Here is a 12,085-nt window from a genome sequence, read left to right as displayed (position 1 = left end):
TACTACTCCTCTGGTTAAAATTCCTCAGTGGTTCTTTATTATGAAATTAATTTTGGTGTTCAGGTCCAGCCAGGATGGCATGTATTCCCTTCCCGTCAACCTCCTTTTTTATATCCCGCCCCACTGCCCACATCCAGCCTCACCCTGTAGTAACTGGAAGCCAGAGCAGTGCGTCACTTTTTGCTTCCTCGCTTGTGCAGTTATTCATGCTGCTCCTACTGCCTGCAGCTCTCCTCCATGAGCACTCTTCTCCATTTTCTTCCCTTTCTCATCCTTCAGGAAGCAACTTGGTTTTCTTGAGAAGGTGTCCCCTGAGTGACCAAGTTCCAGAGTATCTCCTTGTCACCATACTTTTGTTATACAAGTACTTGTATTGAAAGTTACTTGTCTCACCTACTAGAATTTTGAGGAAAGAGGTCTTATTTTATTTATTCCTGTGTATTTCATCTTTTGAGACTTAATGAAAACTCAGTAAATGAGATTTTTGAAACAAAATTAAAAAATTTGTTAGTTATCCCTTGATTCCACTTATAATCTTTTAACAGAGTTGGAACATGCTATTTGAACTGACAAAGCAGTTTTACTGCTTTTTATTGTTTTTTTAAATCATGGTTTTCACAATTTATTACCTGGGGTAAAAAGCTGCCACATGACATCTGGTTGATTCTTTGTAACACAGTAATAATCATTTGATATTAGTTATATAATTGATTTCTTTGAGTATTAGTGAGCTGTATTATTGATGTGGAAACTTGAAAAAGCAGAAATAGCTTTTAGGTAGCAAATTTGGGGGCTGTAGGAAAATAAGACAATAAAAGATAACTTCTGCTGATTCATTATCTTGTTTGGTCAAAGACATACGTGCTATGATAGGGATTTACCAGAGGAAAATACTTCCTTTTTTTCCCCTCTCTTGACAAACATCAATTGTTGATAGGCTTGCTGAAGTCACATTTATTGATTTCTATTCTGCTGTGGGAGAATTTTATTGAATTAGAGTCACAGATGCGGGCTTTGAGTATTACTGCTGTTTTAAACCACTACTAAACCAAAGTTCAGATAGGAAAGTTTATTCACCCTGTAAAGGCTTTGATTTTATGCTTCACAAAACAAGTCTGCATCCCAAATTCCTTCCTAGAAATTCCTAGACTTAAAAAAAATGAAAATTTCTTAGCTTATGGTACCTTAAGCATCTTCTGGCACCAAGACTATTAAACTGAAAATGCCATGTGCTGTGCTTAGTCGCTCAGTTGTGTCTGACTCTTCGCGACCCCTTGGACCCTGCCAGGCTCCTCTGTCCATGGGATTTCCCAGGCCAAGAATACTGGAGTGGGTTGCCATGCCCTCCTCCAGGGGATCTTCCCAACCCAGGGATTGAACCCAGGTCTCCCGCTTTGCAGGTGGATTCTTTACTGCTGAGTCACCAGGGAAGTCCATGAATACTAGAGTGAGAATCAAAAACAAAAATGAAATAGAGTATATAGTTCTTTCTATGTAGATTTACAAAGATTTTATTTACCTGTTTTATTGTTGTTTATTCAAGAATCTTGTGATACTTTTTTTATTGTTATTTGAGAGGTACATTTATTTGATTGCTTGATAATCCTCCTCCTTACACAAAAACCCTTTTCTTTCACAGGAGAGTGAATGCAAGGCATATAATCCTAGACCTTTCTGTAAAACATACACCATGGATAAGCAGCCTTTGAACACTGGGGAGCAGAAAGATATGACAGAGTTTTTTACTGATCTGATTACTAAAATTGAAGAAATGTCTCCAGAACTGGTTAGTACTGTAATGTTCCTTTGAAATTTTTAGAGATTTGGTCAATTCTAAATTACTGAATTTTGTTTGTATTTTTTTTTTTTTAAAGAAAAATACTGTCAAAAGTTTGTTTGGAGGTGTAATTACAAACAATGTTGTGTCCTTGGTAAGTATTCTTCCTGTTTTTTGCTTTTTGAAAATTTTTATGTATGTTTTAGCTTATTATGAGAATTTACCAATTTTTGGCTATTGATTGACTAGGATTGTGAACATGTTAGTCAGACTGCTGAAGAGTTTTATACTGTGAGGTGCCAGGTGGCTGATATGAAGAATATTTATGTGAGTAATGTATATATTTTTAAATTTTTTTCCTGCTTTTCAACTATTTGTGTATATATACACACACACACACATATATATTTTTATATATAGAGAGAGAGCAGGCTTCTGTTTGTTACTTTGGGGAGAAAATTTTCATGTTTTCACTTATTTTCTTCTTGCGATGTTACTCAAATAAGAATTAAAGGTAGACCACAGAACTGATTTTTCCTAATCAAAATTTAAATAGTTGAGTTTTAAAAATATTTAGTAAGATTCCGAGCACCTTGTCAATTTTTTACTAAATTTAAGAGTTCATTTTTAAAAATAAAAACTTTGTTTTCCTCTGTGCATTCTGTTCAAATTGTAATGAATGCTTCTTGTGGTTTTTGCATGTTGCAAATAATAATATGAAACTCTTAAATGTGTAAACAGGAATCTCTTGATGAAGTTACTATTAAAGATACTTTAGAAGGTGACAACATGTATACTTGTTCTCATTGTGGGAAAAAAGTACGAGCTGAAAAAAGGTATGCTTTTTTGAAACCTAATTTTTGTCATTTTGATAAATCATCAAATAGAAGTAAAACACAAACTTAGGATAAATTAATGTTATATTTTTATGAAAATTACATGATTACATGATATAATCAGCTGCTTGGAGCTCATTCTTACACAGCAAATTTTTGTTCAGTTATTCAAGTAAACATTCAAACTCTCTTAATTTTTTTTTTATTAATCAAATATTTAACAAGGTGTGTATGATTGCTTAGTCCTTTCCCATGCACTCAGTGGAACATGATAAAGAATCTACTCATGAGCTGAAGATTTTCTCTGAACTTCTAAAGTGAGATTTTTTTCTGTAGAGCCAGCCACGAGATGGTTGGTTTTAGGACAGAGAGTAGTTTCGGTAGAGATGTTTCAATCCTACCCTTGAACACTGAATAGAAATTAGATTGAAAGATTATGTAGTTCATTACTAAGAACACAGGCAGAGAAATAGTAATGACCTTATAAGTACTAAAAGTCTGGGATTTGACCACCTTGCCTTAAGTAGAGGATTTGCATTTATGGTAATAGAAAATAAGATTGCTAATACACAGTGACACCAAATGATTAACATCTGGATTTGAGGATTATTTGCATAGTTGATTGAAGCCATCAGAACATTTGCCTGAGAAAGAACATAACTGTTGCAAAGAACTCAGACCTTTGCCAACCTAAAAATAAAGAAGAAAAAGTGACAGAATGAAAGTCAGGAAGGGAAAAGAATCAGGATATTATGGTAACCCAGAATCTGGGGAAGAGAATTTCAAGAAGGTATTCATTCAATTGACATAGTTCGCAGAGATGAGGAAAAAAATAACAGCTAAATAAAATCATTAAATTTTTCAAAAAGATAGTTTAGTGATGTTTCCGTCAGGTTGTAGTAATAGAAGCAGAGTCATCAGAGAACATGACACAAAGTATATAGATCATCATTTTAGAAGTTTGGCAGTAAGAAACAGAAAGAAAGATGGACTTTAGAAAGAACTTTGAAATCAAGCAGAGGAGTTTTCTACATGAAGTAGATCTGAGCATGTTTGAAGACAGTGAATGAAAAGCTTTCTTTTCAAATTGCTTAATAGAAGACTTTTCCCAGATAAATATGCACTTGAAAAGAATGGTATTCTTTTTCTCAGTCTCCAGAAGTCAAGTTGGTTGCAAAAGAGAAAAGTTATAAATGAATACACTCAAAGCATAGCTGTGCAGGCAGTTACATGTAGAAGACAAACTCATCTGACGAGAGGTTAGGCCAGAAGTTAAGGAGTTAAAACAGACTGGAGTCAGGCAAAAGTTTATTACTGTGGAGTAATGTAATTAGAAGTCCATGAAAGATAATTGAGATGCTCCATTCTTATAGAATCTCTTATTTATTCATTAAGTTTGGAATAAGCTTATTGAATAAATCTATTGTTCTTGATAACTTTCCTTTTGAATCATTCCTTTAATTTGGCTAATACGATTCTACTGTGTTTTTTAAATATTGTCAAATTATCTCCCAAGAAAAATATTATTCAGTCATTTTGTGCTCTTATCATACTTCTAGATGTCTATAATAACATAGTAAGTGTTTAACCGATTATACTCTGTTCTGTCTTCAAGCACTGGTTTTCTCAGTTTACTCATTTTTTGCTGAAAAATTTTATCTACTACCATGCCACTCTCTACTGATATGCTAATGGTTCCCAAATAATCTTATCTAACTCAGAAGACTGTGCTTTGCTCTCCCATCCTCCTCATGGCATATTCTACAGTCTACTGTAGTTTTTCATTTGTTTTTCCTATCTAGACGTGGGGAAGTTATTTCAGAATAGAAAATCTCATAAGGGGATAGATTGATAGATTTAATAAGAGCATGATTCAGAGTACTATTATTACTCTGAATAGAATATGGAAATAAATGTAGCATAAATGTAATTGATAATAGCTAGAATACTTTTGAAAGATAATTTTTAACAACTTTTGTTTTTGTCTTTCAGAGCATGTTTTAAGAAATTGCCTCGGATTCTAAGTTTCAATACTATGAGGTACACATTTAATATGGTCACAATGATGAAAGAAAAAGTGAATACACACTTTTCCTTCCCATTACGTTTGGATATGACACCCTATACAGAAGATTTCCTTATGGGAAAGAGTGACAGGAAAGAAGGTAATGCAAAATTTCTTTCTCTTGCCTATGTTTACTATAAATCACCATGACAATATAGTCCTAATTACAACATTGTAATTAAATATACATTTAAGAAAATTAAATTGAATCTTAGAAAAATGTTTCTAAAGACAATATGGTATATTCAGACAGTTGGCCAATAAACATTTTGTATCTACTAGGACTGTGTTGCAGATACCTTTCTAGGCATTGGGGACACAATAGTGAATGAGATAAACATAGTTCCTGGTCTTGAAGAGCTTAAGTCTATTGGGCATGGCATATTTTAAACAGGGAATTATTAACATGAAGTGTTGTCAGATTGGTTGAGGGGAATCACAGGGTTGCTTTTAAGAGAAGGTGACATTTAAGCAGAGCCTGAGTATCAAAAGCTAGATTGAGAGGAGCGAATAATCTTGTTGGAGGGTGGGGGGTTAGTTAGGGGGTTGGTGAAATAGGCAAAAGAGTGGCAGTCAGATTAATCTTTTGTAGGCCAAGTTAATGATTTTGATCTTTATTTCAATGTGAAGCTATTGGAACATTTTAAGCAGGAAACCAAGAAAACCAGGTGAGATCTTGAGAAAGTTATTCTAACTGTAGTAATAGAAATGGATTAGAGGCTGAATAAAAGGAGTATGGGGAGGCTATAAGGCAAAGTCCGGGAATAGAAGCGACTAGTAGGTAGGAGGGAAGTGTATGGCAGTAGAGTTAATAAAACTCAATGACTGAGTGAAAAAATGAAATAAAGTTCCTGAACATCTGTCCACTATTTAGCTTGCTATCATAATAATGAGAATATAATGACAACAAAGAAGAAGGTGTCTACCCCTCTAAAGCTTATAGTTTAGTCAGTCTACTCCTAGAGGAAGGAAAAGTTGAGAAAGGTTTCTGCTTGATCAGTTAGGTGAATAGTGGGATCAGTACTTCAAGAGCTCAAGAAAGAGGGAATGTGGTCAGAAGTATTGAATGCTAAAGAAAAGGAACAGTTCCAGTAAGACCACAAGGGTGGTTGAACATGTTGAAGATCTTTGGTTATCACAGCAATTTAATATGGGTATTGTGTTAGGAAGGCAGTTTGCAGTGAATTTAAAATGGCACTTGAGTTACCTACAAATTGCTGTTCTTTCCATAAGACCAGTGATTTTCAAACATATGTGTACATGGCCTAAGAACCATGATGAGGAATGGGAATAGATGAGGAGAGAGAAGAAAGCAGAACTGGTTTAGCCCTTACCTTTTCCATTCTTCTTTGGCAGAGAGAAATTCTGTTTTACATAATAGGCCTGGTGGTATTTTGCTTGTATAGAAAGTTATACAGATTTAAATTCTTGAGATTTGAAGAGCCACCATATTATAAGATTTAGGAAAAAGAACCATATTTTAATCTTTATACTGTATTGCTGGGCACTTAATGAGCATCCAATGAATGTTTTACTCTTCACTAAACGAGAAATGAGAGATACAAAGCAATGAGTGAGCGCTATTATTTCAAGAGAATAACATATATCTTTGAAAAGACAGGATGGTGATTGTAACTATGAAGGGATACAGGGTTAAGGGAGGGAACTTTGTAATAAAGTTGAGTACAGTTTAGGAATTTCAGGGAGTGACCGAAAAGAGGTAAGTTTGAAAATACAGACAGAGTTAAGAAGTTGACATTGTATATATATGTCCTACTCTTCAGAATGCTTTCAAACCATTTGTAAAATTATAGCAAGACTGCATAGTAACTGTGCTTCATTGTATTTTTCATGATGCCACCATGCGGGAAAATAACAAAAATGCCAAGATAAAGGAGTTTATTAGGTTGCAGAATCAGATCCTAGTATACCCAAACTCCTCAGCCACTGCTTTGACACTGTCAGCCATTTCCTCCTCTTCAGCTAATTGTTGCTTCGCTTTTCATGTTAGACTGTGCACTCAGGTGAAACAAATCTGCTCTTTCTTACTTGCTTTTAATTACACCTTTCTTTCTTTTGATGGTGGAAATACAGATCGTAAATCATACATCTTCTGAAGGTTTTTCCTTAGTATCTATTATAATAACCTTTCAAATTGAAATCTCTATGGTTGGAAGTATGTTTTATTTTATTTCTTTGTACATAAAGCTTATAATACATAGTGTTTTTTATTAATTGATAAAACAGTTGGAAGCACGCTACCAGTACAGTGCTTCATTTTCCTTAACATGAGACTAGCAGGCATAAATATGTTAATATCTTTCAGATCTTGTGTTTCCCTATTCCTAGTAAAGAAAATATACACTGTTTCATTCAAGTTTATCTATTTCGAAAGGAATAGCCAGGTTAAACCAAAGGGGAAAAAAAAACATATTTTACATTTACTTGTTATGTTGAGATTGTCCCTAGTTATGCACTAACAACGTGGTTGTTTTTCCAGTAATGTGTATAAAAGTTCCTTAAAATTGTAGGCTATAAATAGCGAGTGACAGCAAATAGAGTTGTTTTGTGCCTGTTTGAATATATAAAGTATCTGTGCCTATTTCTGTGCATGACGTATAGTCTATCAAGTGATTCTAAGATGTCACTGTGTGCTGTTTTCAAAATTATTGCCATTTTATGTAAATCATTTCAGGTTTTAAGGAAGTCAGTGATCATTCAAAAGACACGGAGAGCTATGAGTATGACTTGATAGGAGTGACTGTACATACAGGAACAGCGGACGGTGGACACTATTACAGCTTCATTAGAGATATAGTCAACCCACATGCTTATAAAAACAATAAATGGTGAGTTTTAAATATTTTTTTCTTGGGATTTAAAAAAAAAAAATCTTTTTCTGTTTCTAAAGTATAAGTTTGATAGTTTTTTTCCTGAGATATGTTTTCAGATTTTTGTTTTCTAAACTTTATCTATGTCTGGAAAGGAGGCACATAAAATGTTTAAATGAAAGCAGCTTTCAAAAGAGAACATGAATCCGTTGTTCTTAAGCTTTATAGATTTCCACACTTTTTTGAGAACTTGATAAATGCTTACTCAAGAAAAATGAAGACCCTCAAGAGTTTTGCACACAGCTTAAGATTCATAGACAATATTGAACCTTCTGAATCTTACCTGTGTTCACTATAGGATGGCCACAAAGTCCTTATATATTCCAGTTAGAAATTACCTGCATACTCGATTTTCTTCACTTTACTTTTCCCCTCTAAGCACATTCTTTTTTATCACCTTTTATCAAGTTAATGGCTGGAAGTCATTCAGTCAGTCCTTAATAGCTGGTTTTTGGCCTTCGAATGTTGTTGGGTAAATTATCATATGTAGAGACTGTTGCTGTTCTAGGCATTGTTCTAAGTGTTGGGGATATTGCTTTGAACAAAGTGTACATTGGTAAGTTGATCTGTGCTTAGCAGAACTCTTGCCTGGAAAATTGCATGGACGGAGGAACCTGGTACGCTACAGTGCATGGGATTACAAACAGTTGCACACAACTGAGCATCTTCACTTTCTTAGCAGAATGGTTTTGTTCAACTGTTTCTCTTTAAGACATCATGTCTATGGTATCTTTTACTTTTTCTGGTCCATTTGAATATAAATTTTGAAATGATACCTTTATCTTTGTAAGTTTTCCAGGCTCTTAATATTTTCTGTCCCAATAGCTTTACATGTTATATTTATACAAACTTTTCATTCCTTGCTTATATGAACTCTTTTGTTACTCCTAGACTATAAATAGATCTATGAGATTTTAAGGTGATTATGACTATGTTGTGAAACTATATTCCCAATTTCTAGTGGATTAAAATTGTCAAAACAAGAGCTTAGTTAGAATTGATTGTGTATTAATGTTTGATCAATATTTGTAATATATTAGAATGTAATCTAAATATTTAAAAAATAGGCACAACACAGATAAAGTACATATTGTTGTTTAGTCACTAAGTCATGTCCCATGAACTGTAGCATGCCAGGCTTCTCTGTCCATCACTGCTCCCAGAGTTTGCTCAAATTCATGCATGTCCTTTGGGTTGGTGATGCTGTCTAACCACCTCATTCTCTGCCGTTGTCCTCTTTTCCTTTTGCCTTCAATTTTTCCAAGCATCAGGGTCTTTTCCAATGAGTCGACTCTTCTCATCAGGTGACTGAAGTATTGGTGCTTCACCATCAGTCCTTGCAATGAATATTCAGGGTTGATTTCCTTCTTTTCTTTTTAATACACTGTCTAGGTTTGTCATAGCTTTCCTGCTAAGAAGCAGATATCTTCTAAGTTCATGGCTGCAGTCACTATCTGCAGTGATTTTGGAGCCCAAGAAAATAAAATCTGTCTTTTTCCACTTTTTACCCTTCTGTTTGCCAGGAAGTGATGGGACCAGATGCCATAATCTTAGGTTTTTGAATGCTGAGTTTTAAGCCAGCTTTTTCACTCTCCTCTTCCACTGTCATCAAGAGGTTCTTTAATTCCTCTTCATTTTCTGCCATAAGTGTGGTGTCATCAGCATATCTGAGGTTGTTGATATTTCTCCCAGCAATCTTGATTCCAGCTTGTGATTCATCCAGCCCAACATTTTACATGATGTACTATGCATATAAGTTAAATAAACAGGTTGACAATAGACAGCCTTGTCATACTTCTTTCCCAATTTTGAACCAGTCATATATACATATATTTATATATAGTACATATATACTTGATCAATACATATATGCTCTGCTTTAGGTATCTTTTTAATGATGCTGAGGTAAAACCTTTTGATTCTGCTCAACTTGCCTCTGAATGTTTTGGTGGAGAGATGACGGTAAGTTTTACTCAAAAATTTTTAAGTAGTTTGTGACTTTCCAAGTACTTTACAGTATCATAAAACCCAAAAACAGTCATTTAACTTTCCTTTAGTTCCTAATTAAATCTAAAATTTGTTATTTGTTTAGTATAGTTACTAAGTTTGGAGCAGATACCAGACATGGCAGTTTTTAAAATATATATATATATATTTTTTTTAACTTTTTTTTTCATTTATTTTTATTAGTTGGAGGCTAATTACTTTACAATATTGTAGTGGTTTTTAAAGATTTCTTCAACTGATTAAGAAGGTTGACTTACAATTGAAAAATGAAAGTATAAGAGTTGAATTACACTGACACAAGACATTATTGAATACGTTGTTTCCTTAAATGCTCTGGGATTAGAGCAGGAAGAAATTGCTCTTTACTGACTGACTGTGAGAAATCTTTGACCAGGAAGTTGGCTTAAGCTGAACTTTAAAGATCGTTCCTTGGTGCTTTCTGTAACAGTAGCAGCTGTTATTACTAACACTACTAGTGACAGGATAGAAAAGGGTTATCTGTTACGTAATTAGCAGTTAAGATGTAAAAAAGACAGATTGGAGTAGTCTTAAAATAATTTCACTTCTTCATATGCATTTTACCCTGGTAGCAATTTTCTGAAAATTTAAAATTTTCCCTGTTGATTCTCTAAATCAGATATTAAAAAGTAATTTATATTTCACAGATAAGCCCAGATAAAGTTATATTTTCCTTTAGTAACTATGTTCATTGTGAATAACTGGTTGCCATTCTGGATTTTAATGAAAAGGCTTTCTTATTGCTCTTTGATGTTCTTATGTACTATTCTGAATTGAAAAGAAGTAGACAAATTCTTAACACTTTGAAAATGAGTAGAAGAAGGAAGTAAATAATGTGTTACTATTGAAGGCATAGCTAAACGTATTGCATCTCTAGGTGTTATTCCTAGAATAGTTCCTTAAAAAAAGATTAAAAAGAAAACAAACTTTGCAAAACTTTCCTCTTAAAAGGTAGTTTTTCAGATTGCAGTCCATTTTATTAAACTTTATATTTTGGTGGTAAGTACCTTAAAAATATTTTGATCTTTTCTTTGCCAAAAATTTCTGTCAAAGATTTTTATGTGATGATGCTATTTGAGAACTGTTTACAAAATTACTATAAAGTTTTAAATATCTGTTAGTAAAATATTTTGTATATAAATACAGCTGAGTGTACCCATTTCTTAAAGAAGGAAAACTTTCATTGTTTTATACAGACCAAGACCTATGATTCTGTTACAGATAAGTTTATGGATTTCTCCTTTGAAAAGGTAACCATTTCTTTCATATATTTTACATTGTTTTCTGACTCCCATATTATCTACTTGTATAGTTAAACTATGTCAAAATGAAAATATACTATTTTTTCCCTCTTAAAGACCCACAGTGCATATATGCTGTTTTACAAACGCATGGAACCAGAGGAAGAAAGTGGCAAAGAGTACAAATTTGATGTTTCATCTGAATTGCTAGAGGTATGAGTTAATTTAAGTTTAGCAACAATTTAAAAGCATGTTAAGTATTTATGTAAGTATTCTATAATATAAAAGCAGGCTCAAACATTATTAGTATCTGTAATCCAAAGTAGACTGTAACACTATTTATTTTACAAATAGTCTTGGTAATACTGACATATGACAGGTGAACATAAAGTGAATGAGATTAAAGGGAGTGGAAAACAATTATTAGTAACACTGAAGAAAAGAGAGGTAAAAGGTTTGTGGAATTAGTGCAAGCTCACAATAACTTGTATTATCGGTGATACATTTGGATTGGGTGATAGGACTGGGAGTATTCCTTTTCTTATGCTTCATATTATACACAAGTGTATTTTAAATGCATTTAAAATGTTTGTATATATATTTTAAAATGTGTCTCATTTGTAGTAATGAAGCTCTCTTCATTTAATAATATATTAAGTGATATTGTTAGGGATTTATAAAAAATATTCATGCTGAGTATGTTGTATCAGTGTTATAAGCTGACTCAGCCAAAAGTACAGAATGTAAATCTGCAGGAAGGTTTACCTGGTAAACATGTAATCTTCCATCAAGACAATTAAACTTTCATTGTTTGAATGACTGGTATTTTGCACTGTTTTGGTCAAGTCTTAAAGCTGAGGAGATTTTGTGCCCCACTCTTAATGGTATCTTGCCTGCCTATAATTTTCTGATGCAGTGCCAAGAATATTACTTTCTCCCAAACCCCTTAATTGGGTTTACCATCAGAACTAGAAATCAAACTATGAAACTCACCTGTTTATACAAAAATTTGTTTCAACTTCTATCATAATAGCAAAATTATTACATATTATCATCATCATTATGTGCAAGACTTTGTGTTCCCAAGGTATTCAGGTAAATGTAGACTATGTTCTAGATGAGGCCCTAACAATATTTTATGATAGTCAGCCCACTTATTGAAGTAAAGTAAAATTTTAAATAAAATCTTAATGATGTACAGTTGACATATGAACAGCACAGGCTTGAACTGCAAGGTTCTACTTATATGT

General features: G+C 33.4%; 1 protein-coding gene across 5 annotated transcripts in view; it reads left to right on the top strand.

Annotated features, from left to right (window-relative positions):
* The window catches only part of USP34 (ubiquitin specific peptidase 34), a 224,607-nt gene that overhangs the window by 168,919 nt on the left and 43,603 nt on the right, over positions 1–12,085 (top strand). For all 5 annotated transcript variants that reach the window (XR_006269446.1, XM_043468840.1, XM_043468843.1 and 2 more), the window contains 9 exons: positions 1,640–1,786; positions 1,875–1,931; positions 2,027–2,104; positions 2,519–2,613; positions 4,606–4,778; positions 7,374–7,527; positions 9,453–9,531; positions 10,791–10,844; positions 10,953–11,048. Coding sequence is in view for 4 of the 5 variants with exons in the window: in XM_043468840.1 (XP_043324775.1) it covers positions 1,640–1,786; positions 1,875–1,931; positions 2,027–2,104; positions 2,519–2,613; positions 4,606–4,778; positions 7,374–7,527; positions 9,453–9,531; positions 10,791–10,844; positions 10,953–11,048 (933 nt within the window). In the remaining variant the exon portion in view is untranslated. The remainder of the gene's footprint in view (positions 1–1,639; positions 1,787–1,874; positions 1,932–2,026; positions 2,105–2,518; positions 2,614–4,605; positions 4,779–7,373; positions 7,528–9,452; positions 9,532–10,790; positions 10,845–10,952; positions 11,049–12,085) is intronic.

This window comes from Cervus canadensis, chromosome 5 (genome assembly GCF_019320065.1).
Source record: "Cervus canadensis isolate Bull #8, Minnesota chromosome 5, ASM1932006v1, whole genome shotgun sequence".
Taxonomy (NCBI): domain Eukaryota; kingdom Metazoa; phylum Chordata; class Mammalia; order Artiodactyla; family Cervidae; genus Cervus; species Cervus canadensis.
Note: the sequence above shows the minus strand (reverse complement) of the source record. Positions and strands in the feature narration are given on the sequence as shown.